At 46.2% G+C, this 15,837-nt stretch overlaps 1 protein-coding gene across 11 annotated transcripts in view; it reads right to left on the bottom strand.

Moving 5' to 3' along the window:
- Nucleotides 1-15,837, bottom strand: part of SQOR (sulfide quinone oxidoreductase) — a 67,931-nt gene that overhangs the window by 7,504 nt on the left and 44,590 nt on the right. For 6 of the 11 annotated variants that reach the window (XM_089310267.1, XM_070054135.2, XM_089310266.1 and 3 more), the window contains 4 exons: nucleotides 12,306-12,359; nucleotides 9,117-9,311; nucleotides 6,745-6,954; nucleotides 439-622 (listed from right to left, as the gene is read on the bottom strand). In XM_089310267.1, the coding sequence (XP_089166393.1) occupies nucleotides 439-622; nucleotides 6,745-6,954; nucleotides 9,117-9,311; nucleotides 12,306-12,359 (643 nt within the window). Of the gene's footprint in view, nucleotides 1-438; nucleotides 623-6,744; nucleotides 6,955-9,116; nucleotides 9,312-9,423; nucleotides 9,463-9,544; nucleotides 9,758-12,305; nucleotides 12,360-13,415; nucleotides 13,807-15,837 lie in introns of those variants that run through there. The other 5 variants (XM_089310270.1, XM_089310272.1, XM_089310271.1 and 2 more) reach the window with 5 other exon arrangements.

The raw sequence follows: 15,837 nt of genomic DNA, 5'->3' as shown, positions 1-15,837 counted from the left end.
CCAAACTTTGGTTTTCGTTATCACGGTGCCTTGGTGGGATGCCACTTCGAGAGAGGGAGAACCAGAACAGGTTGAAGCCGGCGCTGTGGTGCAGCGGGTTAATGCCCTGGCCTGAAGCACCAGCATCCCATATGGGTGCTGGTGCTAGTCCCAGCTGCTTCTCTTCCAATCCAGCTGTCTGCTATGGCCTGGGATAGCAGTGGAGGATGGCCCAAGTCCTTGGACCCCTGCACCTGCATGGGAGACCTGGAAGAAGCTCCTGGCTCCTGGCTTCAGATTGGCACAGCTCTGGCCATTGCGGCCATCTGGGGAGTGAACCAGCAGATGGAAGACCTCTCTCTCTGTCTCTACCTCTCTCTGTAACTCTGTCTTTCAAATAAATAAAATAAATCTTAAAAAAAAAAGAAAGAAAGAAAGAAACAGAACAGGTTGCCTCACCGACTGCAGCAGCAGTCTTCGACGTGGGCAGGTTGGTGCAGTCCCCGATCCCAAACACGTTTGGATATTTCTTGTGCTGCAGAGTTTCTTTATCCACATCCACCCAACCAGCAGCATCGGCCACGGGACTCGTCTTGAGGACATCAGGCGGGCTCATAGGTGGTGTGACATGAAGCATTTCGTACTACACGAGAGAGCATCCAAATTTGCATTTTTTCAATATTTCTACAGCTGCACAGCTCTTCCCCCACCTTCCTCAGCATTACTGTTAGCATTTACAGCAACCCACACCCTCTGTGAGGTCTGACATGTATCCGCAGAGGACAGCGACAATCTAATAGCCCCTCTCCCACTGACATGGTCTCCTTACGTGACCCCTTCAGCAGGAGGTGTGAGGAAGTCTGAGATGTTGGAGTAGAGTTCACTAATATCCTGAAGGAACCTAATGGTGCTTCTGTTATTACTGAAACCAAGGGGATGGTGTGTTCCGGTCACACTGTCCCTGACCCTCGGCTGTCAACCTGTACTTCAGTTTACTCTGGAAGGAGGCGAAACTTGGAAAGGCCATGTTAGGAGCTGGGAAGTGAGCATCATTCCCAAATGTAGGTCAAGACCCAAAACACATAAAATTATCAAATTGCCAATTTAAAGTGAAAGGTGGAGTGATAAAAATATTAGTTGGCACTCTTGAGGACAGAGGTTGGTTCAGTATTGGGTTTACTGAGCAGAGCAGAGAGAGTGGGTAGATTTCTTTTTCCAAACACCTTTATCGAGGTTACACTTGGTAATACTACACTGACCCATCCTAATCATTGTTGCTGGCACATTTAACTTTGTCTGTGTATGTGATTTTTGTATACTTTTTTAGTTTATTTAGTTGTTCACATAACATTTCATTAGGGTAAAAACATTAACAAATCTACAAGAGCCAATAGTCCCTGGCTTCCGTAAGAAGGCCCATGCTCTAATCAAAGCCAGCAATCACTAATGGCAGTGGGATTAGGAAGGTGACTGATATGTATTCCAATTCTCAGATCATTGTAAGCTTAATAAACCTTAAGGAAAGAGGGATGCACATGGTTAGTGTTCCTCTAGAGGATAATCTTGGATGGCTCTTTGGAGGCATAGCCCCTGAGCCCGTCTGTTGTCTGTAAGATAATGGATGAAATAGCCAATAAACATCATCCATCAAATTATCATTGAGGCTATTTCTTCATTTTTGCAGTCAACCAGAGCTACTTTTCTGAACTGAGATCTAAACCTTACTAGGTCCACCTCTAGCTGATGGAGTTAATGCGTGTGCTTGAATCTCATGCATGACATTCATCTTTTCTAGAAGGAAAGTTAAAATATTTTCTGAACCATAAAGTCACTGAGCTAACATCCTATGCAAAAGAAACACTAGGGTCTACTTTATGGATGTATTAAAAATTAACAGTCAGTTGGAGCATATTCTGTATCTATTACTTATTTTCATCAACTATACATGGTAAACAACTTGGTTACTCTTTATTAATACAAATAATCCATTTAGAGCAGTGGCTTTACAACTTTGGTGTTTTTAAGCAACATTTGGGAGACTTGTAGAAAATGCAGGTCTTTGAGTCCCATCACCCTAAGATCCCAAACTAGCAGGACTCAGTGAAGAGCAGAAACCTGCACTGTAACACAAGCCTGTGCGTCAGTTTCCTAGAAGCTCTGGCTTGAGAACCCGGTTCATTTACAATGAAAAGAAAAATGCTGCAAGGTGACAGGCCACTGCACCTCACGGGTCCAAAGTCCCTACTACTCTAGGATGTGAAGCAAGCTTAGATTTTTTTTTTTTTCAGAGTTAGAGAGAGACAGAGAAAAAGGTCTTCCTTTCCATTGGTTCACTCCCTAAATGGCCGCTACGGCCGGTGCGCTATGGCCGGCGTACCACGCTGATCCAAAGCCAGAAGCCAGGTGCTTCCTCCTGGTCTCCCATGCGGGTGCAGGACCCAAGGACTTGGGCCATCCTCCACTGCAATCCCGGGCCACAGCAGAGAGCTGGACTGGAAGAGGAGCAACCGGGACAGAATCCGGCGTCCAGACCGGGACTAGAACCCAGGGTGCCAGCACCGCAGGCAGAGGATTAGCCTAGTGAGCCGTGGCGCTAGCCACAGGTTTAGATTTTTAAGACCTAATCAGTTACAAGCTCTCTGTTAAGGATTCAAGACTGTAGACCTGAACACATTTAATTTTTTATAGCAGTTGTTCTCAATCTTGGCTAAGTATTACAATCACTAGGGGGATTCTGGAAACCTCCCATCCTCAGTCTGTACCCCAGGCCAATCAATCAAAATCTCCGGGGGTGAGAAACAGGCATCAGCAAATATTTTAAAGCTCCCTCAGGGGATCCCAGGGCAGTCAGGATTGAAAGCTACTATTCAAAAGCCTTTGGGCAGACAGATTCTTATGAAATTCAGATTTCAAAAGTGAAATTGAAAGAATATATGACCTATAATAACGATATCCTATATTTCAAACAAGAAACAAATATCTTCCTTCTTTACGAACCATTTAGAAGTCCTTTTATCCAAGTCCCTACAAATTCAACTAAGCAGAGCAGAGCTGAGAATGAAAGTAAAAAAGACCAAATAACAAAGTTAAGCTCATACACTTTGGTTCATCAAATTATGCTTTGGGCCCTCCCTCATCGCCCATTTGCTTTTACTTTACATAAAATTTAACAAGTTTGGCTCTCTCGTTTTCTAGACAATAAAAAATCAGGACCAGCAATTTAAAGGAGATCAGCTGGAGAGACCTTCCAAAGTCACTTACAACTGCCCAGCACCAGGAAAAAGGAAAACTACACAAAGGACACAAATGAAAACAAAGAACAAAGTGATAATTAGCCCTGGTGAGCACTGCTATATAAGAGCTGTTCAAAACGATGACCCTGAACTGGAGCAGGTAGATACGAGGGCCTGGGACATTCTGTGACACCAGAAAGTAAGAAAGTGCTCAAAAAGATGATGGAGCATGTCCCTGGGATACACGAGCCCGTGGGGAGGGGCTCCAACTGACCAAATCTGGGACGATGTGAACACTAAAATAAAGACAATAATGATGGAGTCGGTACTGTGGTGTAGCTGGTAAGGCCACTGCCTGCAGTGCCGGCATCCCGTATGGGCACCAGTTCGAGTCCTGGCTGCTCCACTTCCAATTCAGCTCTCTGCTGTGGCCTGGGAAAGCATTACAAGATGGCCCAAGACCTTGGGCCCCTGCACCCACGTGGGAGACCCTGAAGAAACTCCTAGCTCCTGGCTTTGGATCAGCTCACCTGCGGCCATTGTGGCCAACTGTGGAGTGAACCAGCGGATGGAAGACCTCTCTATCTCTCTGCCTCTCCTTCTCTCTCTGTGTAACCCTTTCAAACAAATAAAAAATAAATCTTAAAAAAGGACAATAATGAGTGATAAGTCACTGGAGGAAAACAGGAATTGCTCATTTCATAGCAGGAATTAATTAAGAGAGAAGGAAGGCCAAGAACCTACTGACAAATGTGGTATAAAATTAGATTAGGCAACAATCATCAGTGGATGCTAATACTAGAGGAACACTTTTATGAGTAAAGTCTTTGCATGGTCTTAACATACCTTCTACTGCAGACTTTTGTTAGCAAGAAGAGAGAAAAATAGTAACAATTATTCAGTGGAAAAATTGGACCATATCTTGTGATCAAAATTACATCATCAGTGAAGGGCCAATGAACACTGTGTGCTTACAAATGTGACACCCACGAAGGACACAGCATTGCTTGTGAAATGTTCTAGTCTGAAAAGCATAGCCAAAGGGGGGGGGGGTGATGGGAGAAAGACTGTATTATTATAAAATGTCAGTATCATAGAAGACAAAGGCTGTGGAAACATCCCAGATCAAAGGAGGCTAAAGATATATCACGATTAAATGCAATATCTATGGGGCCGGCACTGTGTTACAGCAGGTTAATACCCTGGCCTAAAGCACCGGCATCTCACATCTCACATGGGCACCGGTTCTAGTCTCAGCGGCTCCCCTTTTGATCCAGCTCTCTGCTATGGCCTGGGATAGCAGTAGAAGTTGGCTCAAGTCGTTAGGCCCCTGCACCCGCGTGGAGATCCAGAAGAAGCTCCTGGCTCCCGGCTTCAGATCAGCTCAGCTGTGGCCATTGTGGCCATTTGGGGAGGGAATCAGTGGGTAGATCTATCTCTGCCTCTCTCTATCTGCCTGTCTCTCTGTGTAACTCTTTAAAATAAATAAACAAATATTTAAAAAACAAATTATGACTGTGAACCATCAGTAGCATTTTGAATGATATTCAATGCACTCCATTTAAGGAAAGAAAGATGTATGCAAGGAATTTCAGAATTTTAGCTTGAAATAAAAAGCTTAAAACCTGAAGTCTGGGTGTTTAGAACACTAATCTTTGGTTCACCTCAAACTTACTTTTTATGGAGCCCTTCATTCCTCAAGCAACGTTGAGTAACTAAATGCACATGGAGGCTTTCTCACGGCTAACAGCTCTCGCCTGATTAGTGGAAACCAGTGTTTTTCCATGGCTGCTTCTCCAGATGCCTTTACTTCTTGTGCCCAATCCTCAGAACACCTCTACAGAAGTACTATTCCCACTTCACAGAAGAAACTGAGGCACACTGCGGGCCAGCACTGTGGTAAGCAGGTTAATCCACCACCAGCAATGCCAGCATTCCAGATGAGCACTGGTCCGAGCTCCAGCTGTTCCTCTTCTGCTAATGTGCTTGGGAAAGGAGCCGAAGATGGCTGGAGTCTTTGGGCCCCTGTCACCCATGTGGGAGACCCATATGGAGTTCCAGGCTCCTGGATTTGGCCTGGCCCCCAAAGCCCAGCCCCGGCTTTTTCAGGATGGAAGGAAAGATGGAAGGGTGGAAGGGTGGAAGGGTGGAAGGGTAGAAGGGTGGAAGGGTAGAAGGGTGGAAGGGTGGAAGGGAGGGAGGGAGGAAAGGAGGAAGGAAAGGAGGAAGGAAAGGAGGGAGGAAGGAAAGGAGGGAGGGAGGAAGGGAGGGAAGGAGGGAGGGAAGGAAGGAGGGAAGGTGAGGGGTGGGGACACATAAAGGCCATGTCCACACCATGAAAGTTATATCTTTTTAAGAAACATGATAGCTCTGGCAGATCCTTCAAGGAGGATGTTTAAGGGGCAGGTGCTTGATGCCACGGTTAAATGCTTGGGTTTGGTTCCTAGCTCTGGCTCCCAATTCTACCTTCCTGCTAATGTACACCCTGGGAGGCAGTAGGTGATGGCTAAAGTACTTGGGTCCCTGCCACCTACGAGGGAGATCAGGATTAAGAGCTCCTGGCTTCAGCTTCTCCCAACCTTGGCTGTTATGGGCATCTGGGGAGTGAACCAGAGGATGGGAGTGCTCTCTCACTCAATCTCTCTTAACCTCTCTCAGTCCTTCTCTCTCTCGCTCTCGCTCTAGCTCTCTCTGCCTTTCAAAGAAAGAAGGGACCAGCACCGTGGCTCACCAGGCTAATCCTCCGCCTGCGGCGCCAGCACCCCGGGTTCCAGTCCCGGTCGGGGCGCCGGATTCTGTCCCAGTTGCCCCTCCTCCAGGCCAGCTCTCTGCTGTGGCCCAGGAGTGCAGTGGAGGATGGCCCAAGTGCTTGGGCCCTGCACCCCATGGGAGACCAGGAGGAGGCTCCTTGCTTCGGATCGGCGCAGCGCCGGCCGTAGCGGCCATTTGGGGGATGAACCAATGGAAAGGAAGACCTTTCTCTGTCTCTCTTACTGTCTAACTCTGCCTGTCAAAAAAAAAAAAAGTTTCAGTGTATCTTTTTATGCACAGGTGAAATATTTAAAGACAGCCTCTTCCAAAGGAGAAAAACATCCTCATTATTCTTGAATTTCTCTCAGGGCTGCTTCCCGCTCACAAGCAGAGCTGTTTCTCACGTGCCACAAATTGAGACAATCACCAGATCCCGCATCGGAGAAAGTCCTCCCTTAACTGCCTAGGCCGTAGCCAAATTTGTGGAAGATTTTTGGCTGCTTCCAGTGACTCAGTACCAAAACAGTACCAACAAAAAATCCATTTGACACCAGTAGGTAGACCCTCCTCACCTCCCTGACACACACAGCCTCTTACAGCCCTCTCCTCCCTACATGTCTTGGCCCACCTCCCTGCCTGTCACTGCCCTAGGATGCCCCTTTTGCAGCCTCTACAGTGCAGGACGTGGGGAGGACGGGGAGATGGGAGCCACAGCGTCGCCTGCATCCATGGTCCAGCTCTGCGAACACTTTAACGCTGACAGTTTAAACTTGCCACTCACTGAAAACACTTGGGTTTCCCCAGGTTTGTCCAGGTTCTCAAAAACAGCCTCTTGTTTATCAGCTCGGACTTCAATGAGGTTTTGCTTGTAGTTAACGGTTAGGTTCCTCTCTTGGATGATCTCCTCCAGGGCTTCCGCATACTTCTTAACCCCGAAAATTGTTCCAAGAGAGGTGTTGAAAATGATATTGGCCTTGGATCGCTTCCCTGTCTAAGAAAAAGGAAAGAAGAAAAACAACACCAAAGTATCACTCCAGCCATCTTTTTTTTTTAAAATCCAGACAAGAATTAAAATTCTCAGGAGAGACCTTGCCCAGTTTTCCATCACTTTACCCTGGTGGCATGAGGCGTGGACCAATTCACCGTCTCATTCTTATTATCTGCCCATGAGACAGCAACTGAGTACACACTTGAGTGGGCACTGCTGGACTGAAAGCTAGAGGCAAAGGTCAAGTCCAAGTAAAGCTAGAATACAGCTTAATTGTTTATTCATACTTATGTGATTCATTCACTCAGTAAACACTTCATGAAGTCCCAGCGTTGGCCAGATGCTGCTCTAGGTGCTGAGGGAAGAGCAGTGAACAAAGCAAAGCCCCTTGGTATTGTTCACACATCTCATGAGAGGCTAGGACTCTCCCAGATGCCTCTGCACTCACCTCAAAAGAAAAGCTCCCTCCCAGGCCATGCGAGACTTAGCAGAAAAGAGTTAAGCAAAGGGAATTCTCCAGAGGGAAGAAACAGCTGCTGTCTTATATTCCCTTTGTTCAGCTCCTTTCGGGACCCACTCACCTGGACCTGACCACTGGAAGCAGTCAGGTGGGTACAAACCTCCAAAGGTTGCAGCAGCCCCTTACAGCCCACATTGAACGTTTCTGGACCCAGAAGCAGCTGCCAGGACTGTCCCTTAATTGCCCACCCCACTGGGCTGTTGCAGTTTACAGAAGTCAGGGAGAGGCCTGGCCCCAGGCTGGGTTCCAAGCACACATGCAGCAATGCCATGGCTCATCTTCCCCATCCTCCCCCACCTGTCCCTTTACAGTCACAGGCTGCCCTGCACCCTGCCAGTGTCTCAAGTTGGACGAGGGCACAGAGGGCAGGGACAGCTTCCCTCCTGACCTCACGCCGGTATCCTTGAACCACAGACACCTGCTCTTCTACGGAGGGTGGTGGAAACTCAGAGAACGCCTCCCCTGCCCAAACTCCCTTTCCACAAAGGTTTGAAGTTCCATGTGGATGTTATTTGTGTTTTTATAATTTTTTTAAATGTTTACTTATTTTCATTTTATTTGAAAGGCAGAGAGAAAGATTTTCCATCTGCTGGTTCACTCCCCCAAATGCCTGCAGTAGCCAGGGCTGGGCCAGGCCAAAGCCAGGAACCCGAAACTCAATCCATGTCCCCCAGATAGGTGGCAGGGACCCAGATAATTGGGTCATCATCTGTCGCTTCCCAGGGTATGTATCAGCAGGCATCTGGAAACAGAAGCAGAGCTGAGACTCAAACCTAGGCCCTCTGATATCCCAACCACTGCCCCAAATACCTGCTCTCCCTGAGTGAATTTTAAATTGGCATTTTTGCCTACTGTATTTGCATTAAAAGAACCAGAAAATATTCATAACCTTGAAGTTGAGCAGAAGCAGTTGAAGATGTTATTATGAATAAAAATGAATAATTCACAACTAATTCTCAAACTATATAGGGGACTATTTAAACGCTCTCTAACATATCTCCACAGTAGTCTTCCATACACGTTAAGAAGCATGAAACAGGGGCGGGCGTTCGGCACACTGGCTGAGACACCAGTTAAGACGCTAGCCTTATCAGAGTGCTTGGGTTTGAGTCCTGTCTTCGGCTTCTGACTCAAGTTTCCTGCCAACGTAGACTCTGGGAGGCAGCGGTGGTGCTCAAGTAGTTGGGTCCCTGCCGCCCACATGGGAAACCTGGATGGGGTTCCCAGCATGCATTTGAGGCATGAACCAGCGAATGGGAGCTCTCTCACTCTCTCCCTCTCTCTCTCTCTCTGCCACTCGGATAAATAACTTTAAGTATATTTCAAAGACTATTTAATAATATGCAACATTTCCAAGTGGGTAGATCCAGTAATGATTGCAGCCATGTTTTTTAAGAAATCTGTAGGGAAAAATCTGTGAGGACATGTCAAATTGATGACAGCAGTTTGGTTAAAACAATTGGATCCCAAGTGACTTCCTCCTTTTTTCTATTTTATAAACTTCCAGTTGTATAGTTTTATACCCATGTAATAAAGTTGTAGACATTACAAAAAGGGTTTATGACAGGGCTAACAATTAAATGCCAGCAGTCACCGACTCTGCACTGCCAGCCCCCGCCTCTCTGTCCCTAGAAAGGAGGCATACCTTCCTGAAATAGGCCTCCGATAAATACATGATCTTCTGGGGGGCTCCAGCACACTTCACGGGCGTGTTTGGGAAGGTAAAGATGGCGTTGCCCTCCTTGAAGTCTTGCAGAGCCTTCCACGTCTTCTCTACAGTCTTCACTGAATAGTTCGACCCTATTTTGGGATGAGCAAAGCCCTCAGGCAGGCCTTTAATCTACAACAAAGCACACAAAGAAATTGTTGAACAAAGGCACAAAAGTCTTTAGAGTCCTTGTTCTTTGCTAATTAATTCTACAAACTTTTAAATATCCCACTACTAGTCTCACCCCCTCCCCGGCACTTATATGCATGGCGCAGGCAGGTGAGTGAGGGCTCTGAGCTTGGACTGTAGTGCCTGTCAAACTGCAGAAGGGGCTCAGCCCAGGGGAGCCCCTCCACCTCCCTTGCCTTGACACTATAGTTTGAATACAATAGTGAGACAAGATTCTTTTAGAAGAACCAGTTGCCTCACTGGGAAGAAGAGAAAGGCAGGATCAAGAGCCATTTTATGCTATCGAAAACAGCAAACTGAAATTGCCTTTTACAAGTTGCACTAGGTCAAACGCAGAAGTAGTGGAGGCAGCTGATTAAAATCGTGAACTTCGGACTCCTACACACCTGGCTTGATTCCCACCTGTTCTTCTCACCTGTATTGTGACCCTGACTAAATTACCTAACATTGCTAAGCCAGTGCATCTCTAAGTGTGGTCCTCAGACCAGCAGCACCAACTGGCCACTTAATTAAAATCAGGCCCCCTAGAGCTGCTGAGCCACACAATCCATGGGGAAGGCCCATCATCGGTGTTTGTTTTATGTATTTAATTGAGAACCAAAGACAGAGCTCCCATATGCTACTTCACTCCCCCAGTGTCTGCACTGGCTCCCGGCTGGGGCTGAAGCTAGAAGCTGGGAACTCAATCCAGAGCTCACCCATAGGTGGGAGGAACCCAGTTACTTGAGCCATCCTCACTGCCTGCCAGGGTGTGCATCAGCTGGAAGCTGGAATCAAAGATGGAGCCAGGTCTCGAACCCTGGCTCTCAGATACGGCATTTGGACAACTCAGTCTGTCTTGGACACTAGACCGACACAATCTGTGTTTCAACAAGCCCTCTGGATGATTCTGATGTACCCGGGGGACGAGATTATATTTGTCATTTGTAAAGTGGGGATAAAAGTATCTGCTTCGTGGAGTTGTTGTCAGGAGTGAGTGAGACTCTGATGTAAAGGACTTAGGAAGATGACTGGTGCACATGGTAAGTGCCCCTTCAATGTGAGTTTATTGTTGCCAATGAGAGTAACCGGACGCTTATCGTAAATGTGGGAAGGTTCACAGAATGCAACGAAGAGATCACAAATCGAGTTCAAGGTACTTAAGGACCTGTTCTGAGCAAAAGCAGGGTCAATTTCAACCACCAAGAAACAGTCATGGGGCAGGCGTCTGGCACAGCTGTTAAGACACCACTTGGGACACCTGCATCCCATGTCAGAGTGCCTGGATTCGAGCCCTGGCTCCACTCCTGCTTCTAGCTTCCTGCTAATGTAGACCCTGGAGACAGCATGTGATGACTCAGGTAGCTGGGTCCTTGCCACCCACATGGGAGACTTGGACCGGGTTCCCAGTCCCCGAGCATCAGGGGAGTCAACCAGCAGACAGTAGTTCTCTGCCTGCTTCTCAAATAATAAATAAGTGAAAAGGAAGAAAAAATACTTATCAAAATGAGGACTGGATCCTCAAAAATGGGCTGAACTCTCCAGTCACCCTCCAGGTTACCTTCTGAGTAACTCTAAACACCCATCCCTCAGCTCTCAAAGAAAGTCCTGTGACCTCCTCCATCACAGGCCTGGCTCTGATATTCTTCCACACTCAATATTAAAAACAATTATTTCTTTGTTACTTATCAGACCTATTAGATAGCGGTAATATTAGCAGCCTCAATCATAGTACTTATTATTATTATTATTATTACAAGCCACCTGGTGTTTTAATGTTTTCAAAGCTCTGTATCTATGCTAATATATGATATTCACTGCACACCTCCAAAGGAGGTAGGGAAGTATTAGCCCAGAGAGCAGATGAAAAAACTGAAACAGAGGAAGGCTGAGAAATCTGCCCAGAATCTCACAGAACCAGACCCACAACCACCCACAGGAGGGGTCTTCCCCTCGGACCACCAAAGCTCCTGGTCCCCAAAGCAAAAATCACTATGCAAGAGATAAACAGTTGATCTTGCATCACCTTCGTTATTTGTCTCTAGTCTGAAGAAGCCTGTGTCATGAAGGAGGTTTATGATTCCTTGTCCACCAGAGTCGCTTCCCTGGCACTTTGAAGCAGACAGAGACGGACAGCAGGGGAACAGGAAGAATGAGCACCAGGAAAGATGCCTAGATGAGTCTTTGTATTGCGTGATCACTTCATACAAAAAAAAAAATGCAGCCTCAACTTAACAAGGCCCAGACTGCCTTCCAGGATCTGACGAACCAATGGCTGATGCTCTACCCTTAAATTCTACATAAAAATTCAAAATCTAGGGGCAGGCATTTAGCCTAGAGGTTAAGACACCACATCCCACATCAGAGTGACTGGGTTCAGTGCCTGCTCAGCTCCCGCCGCCAGCTTCCTGCTGATGCAGACCCTGCATTCCAGCAGTGATGGCTCAAGCAGTGGGAGACCTGGATTGAGTTCCCAGATCCTAGCTTGGTCCCAGCCCAGTCCTGGGGTTGCACGCATTTGAAGAAAAAAACCAGTGGATGACAGCCCTCTCTTTGTCTATATGTCTCTCTGCCTTTCAAATAAATATTTTTAAGAAAGAATTAATAATATAAATATTAATTCCAAAGGAAAATTTAACATTTAATACATACAACTCAGTCCCGCATAGAAAGGCAGGTTTCTCATAAGTGTGGAAAAGGCTGTTGCTTTGCAAGAATTACTATTAGGGCATGGACATGATGAATTCTGATTAGGCTTAAAGCTAGATCATATTATCCTTGACAATATCTTAGAGAAGACTTTTTAAAATTATAAAAGGATCACTAAGAAACAAAACTAGAAGAGGATTTCTTAGAACCTCTTTCTTGTCCAAATTGATACAAAGCAATGAACTGCAGTGTTTAATCTTGACATAACTAGGTCAGTGTGATATAGAAACCATTCACTTAAAAGAGTACCTTCTCATAGTCCAGCTGGATTCCAAGAGCAATAATAAGGTATTTGTAGGAGATCTGCAACACAAAAAGATGTTATTTTACACCAGGAACCAAAAGCAGCAACCCAAGGGCCAACTTGGGCCCCAGATGTGCATGGTCAGCACCAGGTTTCCACACATTAATGTGAATGTCTTGGGGCAGACGGTGGAGGGTGGAGGGTGGAGGATGGAAGGGGGAAGGCAGGGCAGGCGTGCAGGAATGAAGACTCCAGTACGCCATCCTGTCCCACATTCCTTACAGCCTCACACCTCAGTGCTCCACAAATACCATGTAACTTGGCTGGCCCCTGCACACCTGGGACTCCAATACATTTACACAGTGGAGAATGACAACAAAGAAGCCACAGTTATCCATGCACTGATGGTGTTAAGACTTTTTCATATGGAGAGATGGGAGAATGGACTTTAAACTTAAAATAAAATAATTTCTTGAAAACCTATAGGGTAATATGTCAATTCCAAGACTACCTATCCTGTAATATGGATTCGACCAATATCATAATTGAGAAATTATTCTTTGGAGGGTCACCGAAAAGGGAACAATATCTTGTACCTGATCCGACTTAATAGTCTGCATGGAGTGAGAAGTGGCCCTCTTGAAATACAAATTTTTTTTTAGATTTATTTATTTCTTTGAAAGTCAGAGTTACAAAGAGAGAGGAGAGGCAGAGAGAGAAAGGTCTTCCATCCACTGGTTCACTCCCTAAGTGGCTGCAACAGCCAGAGCTGTGCCAATTTGAAGCCAGGAGCTTCTTCCAGGTCTCCCATATGGGTGCAAGGTCCCAAAGATTTGGGCCATCTTCCATTGCTTTCCCAGGCCATAGCAGAGAGCTGGGTTGGAAATGGAACAGCCAGGACTCAAACTGGAGCCCATATGGGATGCCGGTACTGAAGGCGGCAGTTTTACCGGCTATGCCACAGCGCCGGACCCGAAATACAAATATTGTCTCTTCTTGATGAAGACAAAAGCATCCTCAAATATCATGCAGGAAACATGGGTGTAGGACCAGGAGGAAGACAAGTTGAGGCCAGAAAGTGCTCAGAAGGAAGTGGGTGAAGTACAAGAACTTGCCTAGAAAACTGGAGCCACAGAATGAGTCCAGTGAAACTCAGGAGCCCAGCTAAGAGAAACAGGAGATGATTGTCACAATCTCGCACTAAATGCAGAAGCCGAGCAAAGCAAGCTGAGCGAGTCCTAGTGGAAGAGAAACACTGTCGCTCCCCGTCTTCGTGGAGGAACGACACAGGACCCTGCGCTGTTCTTTCGTCTGCTCGGCCCTCCCCGGGTTTGCTGCTGGTTCTTCCCGGGTTGGCTACCGACCCTTCCACCTCCGTGGAAGGGCGGTTCCCCCTGGCCACTTCCCCCACTTCCGCGGGGGAGCGGCACACCGCCGGCCGGCTCTCTCGGGGGCTGCACAGGTGTTCCTCAGGTGTTCCCCTTAGATGTTCCTGGTGCATGTTGTCTCTCTCCTCCTTTATAGTCCTCTTCCATCAATCCCAACTCTGCTACCCACACGCCGAGTACACTGCTCTCCTGCAATCAGGAGCAGGTCCTACAGTTTATTGGTTGAACTGGAGGCAGCTGTGTAGAAGCTGTTTCCTCCTCTCCCAGCGCCATATTGTGGGAGAGCAGATGCATAGAATAAGTCTTAATTCCAGTAACTTAGTCTAGTCCGAGTTGCTCCCAGTTGCTCCCCACAAAACACTGCATGGCTCCAGCTGGGGAGTCACAGGGAACAAGCTGCTGAAGACATCCTGCCCTGGAATTCAGGAAACTGAGCTCCGAGGTCACCACAGCAAGGCCTGCCCATGACTCAGTCACCCTTGTACAGTCCCCTCCCTTAGCCCAGTAGGCAAGGTGCTTTATAACATTTGTCATGTTATATACAGGATAAAGGTTATGTCTTATTCCTCACATTCTTAGAACCTAGAAGATTGACTGCATCAAAATGAGGAACTCAGTAATGTTCATTAGATGCTTGGATGGATGGATGATTTCAGGTGCTTGTGAAAACCACAATTTATCAAAGTGGATATATGACATAAACATTTTCGTCTGTATGCTTTGCCTATGCACAGAGAGCTGGCACCTTGGAATTCTTTGGTCTGTAGGAAATTAGATCTATTAGTGTCTAACTGAACCATGTTGGGTCACCAACGCAGGTAAGATGAGGGCTAGCCTGGGGTCTGGGTGTGACTATCAATAGGTGAAAGGTGTGAACTGTCAACAAGAAACACTACCGTTCATGCATGCTTTGATGGTTTTATAAGTGCATGATACTGGTTATTCCTAAGGACTAGGAACAGACAAACTTCTGCTGAGGGGGGTGGAGAAGGCGGGGAAGTCATCAAGGAAGAATAAACCTTAGATAGCAGGAGAAATAGAAAGTCTCAAGTCTTTTGAATGAGTTCAAGTTTCCAGGCCAGGTGGCCTACACCCTAAGGAACTGCAGAACACTTGTAGACAAACAAGACTTTTGAGCAATTGCAGAGAACAGTGCAGGCTTCTCCAGATGTCTGAAAATGGGCAACTCCTGTCCTCTTGTAAGGTGGTCGGAGGGGTACATCCTGCCACAGTCAATTTCAGTATACCCACTGTTAACCCCTTGAAAAATTCTAGGCTCCTCTACTAAATAGATTTCTCATAATAACTTAAAAAAGAAAGAGTACCAATACTAGTCCACAGATGATCCACACTGGTCCATAGTGCACATCCGACAAATATTTGCTTTTCTTTTTATTACATATATTCCTTTAAAAATAATAACACTTCTTAAGCATTCACAGTATGTAAGCGCTTTACATGTTTCCACTCAATTAACACAACAAGCCAGTAAAGTGACTATTATCATTACTCCCATTTTGCAGATGAACAAATATAGACACAACTTGCTCACAAATATTAACTGAGTACCTTTTATGCACCAGATAGTATGCTAAGCCCTGGACATACAATGATGAACAAGACACAGTTTCTGCCTTCCAGAAACTCAGTCTAGAGACTCAGACAGATATTACTAGATAATTATAGAAATAATTACTAAATCACAGAAAGCTGTGATCACATAGCAAAAGGGAACATGACCTAGTCTGTGAGATAAGGAAAGGCTTGCCTGAAGGTGTTTTCTAAGTTAAAGATGAGTAGAGTTTGCCAGGGGTGGAAGGAGTAGCATTTGCAAATGTCCTGGGGTAAGAAAGAGGCAGGGATATTTGAGGAAATTAGAAGCCAGTTAGGCAGAAGGAACAATGCAGCAAATAAGATTAGGTTAAGTGTGGAGAAGGAGCAAGAGCCAGTCCCCAAGCCCTGTGAGACATTCCACACAAACAGATCCACGATTCAAGGAAGAGTCAGAGACACACTACATCTGGATTTCCGCAATGCCTTCAACCCAGTCTCTCACCCAGTGAATAGGACAGGAAAGCGTCAACCAAAAATCAGTGATTTGGTACACTAAATAATATTTGCTAAAGAATGTTGATGAGTTTTGCACCAT

This window comes from Oryctolagus cuniculus, chromosome 12 (assembly GCF_051225735.1).
Source record: "Oryctolagus cuniculus isolate XC-2025 breed Fujian yellow rabbit chromosome 12, ASM5122573v1, whole genome shotgun sequence".
Taxonomy (NCBI): Eukaryota; Metazoa; Chordata; class Mammalia; order Lagomorpha; family Leporidae; genus Oryctolagus; species Oryctolagus cuniculus.
The sequence above is the reverse complement of the archived record's forward strand: the minus strand, read 5'-3'. Positions and strand labels throughout refer to the sequence as shown.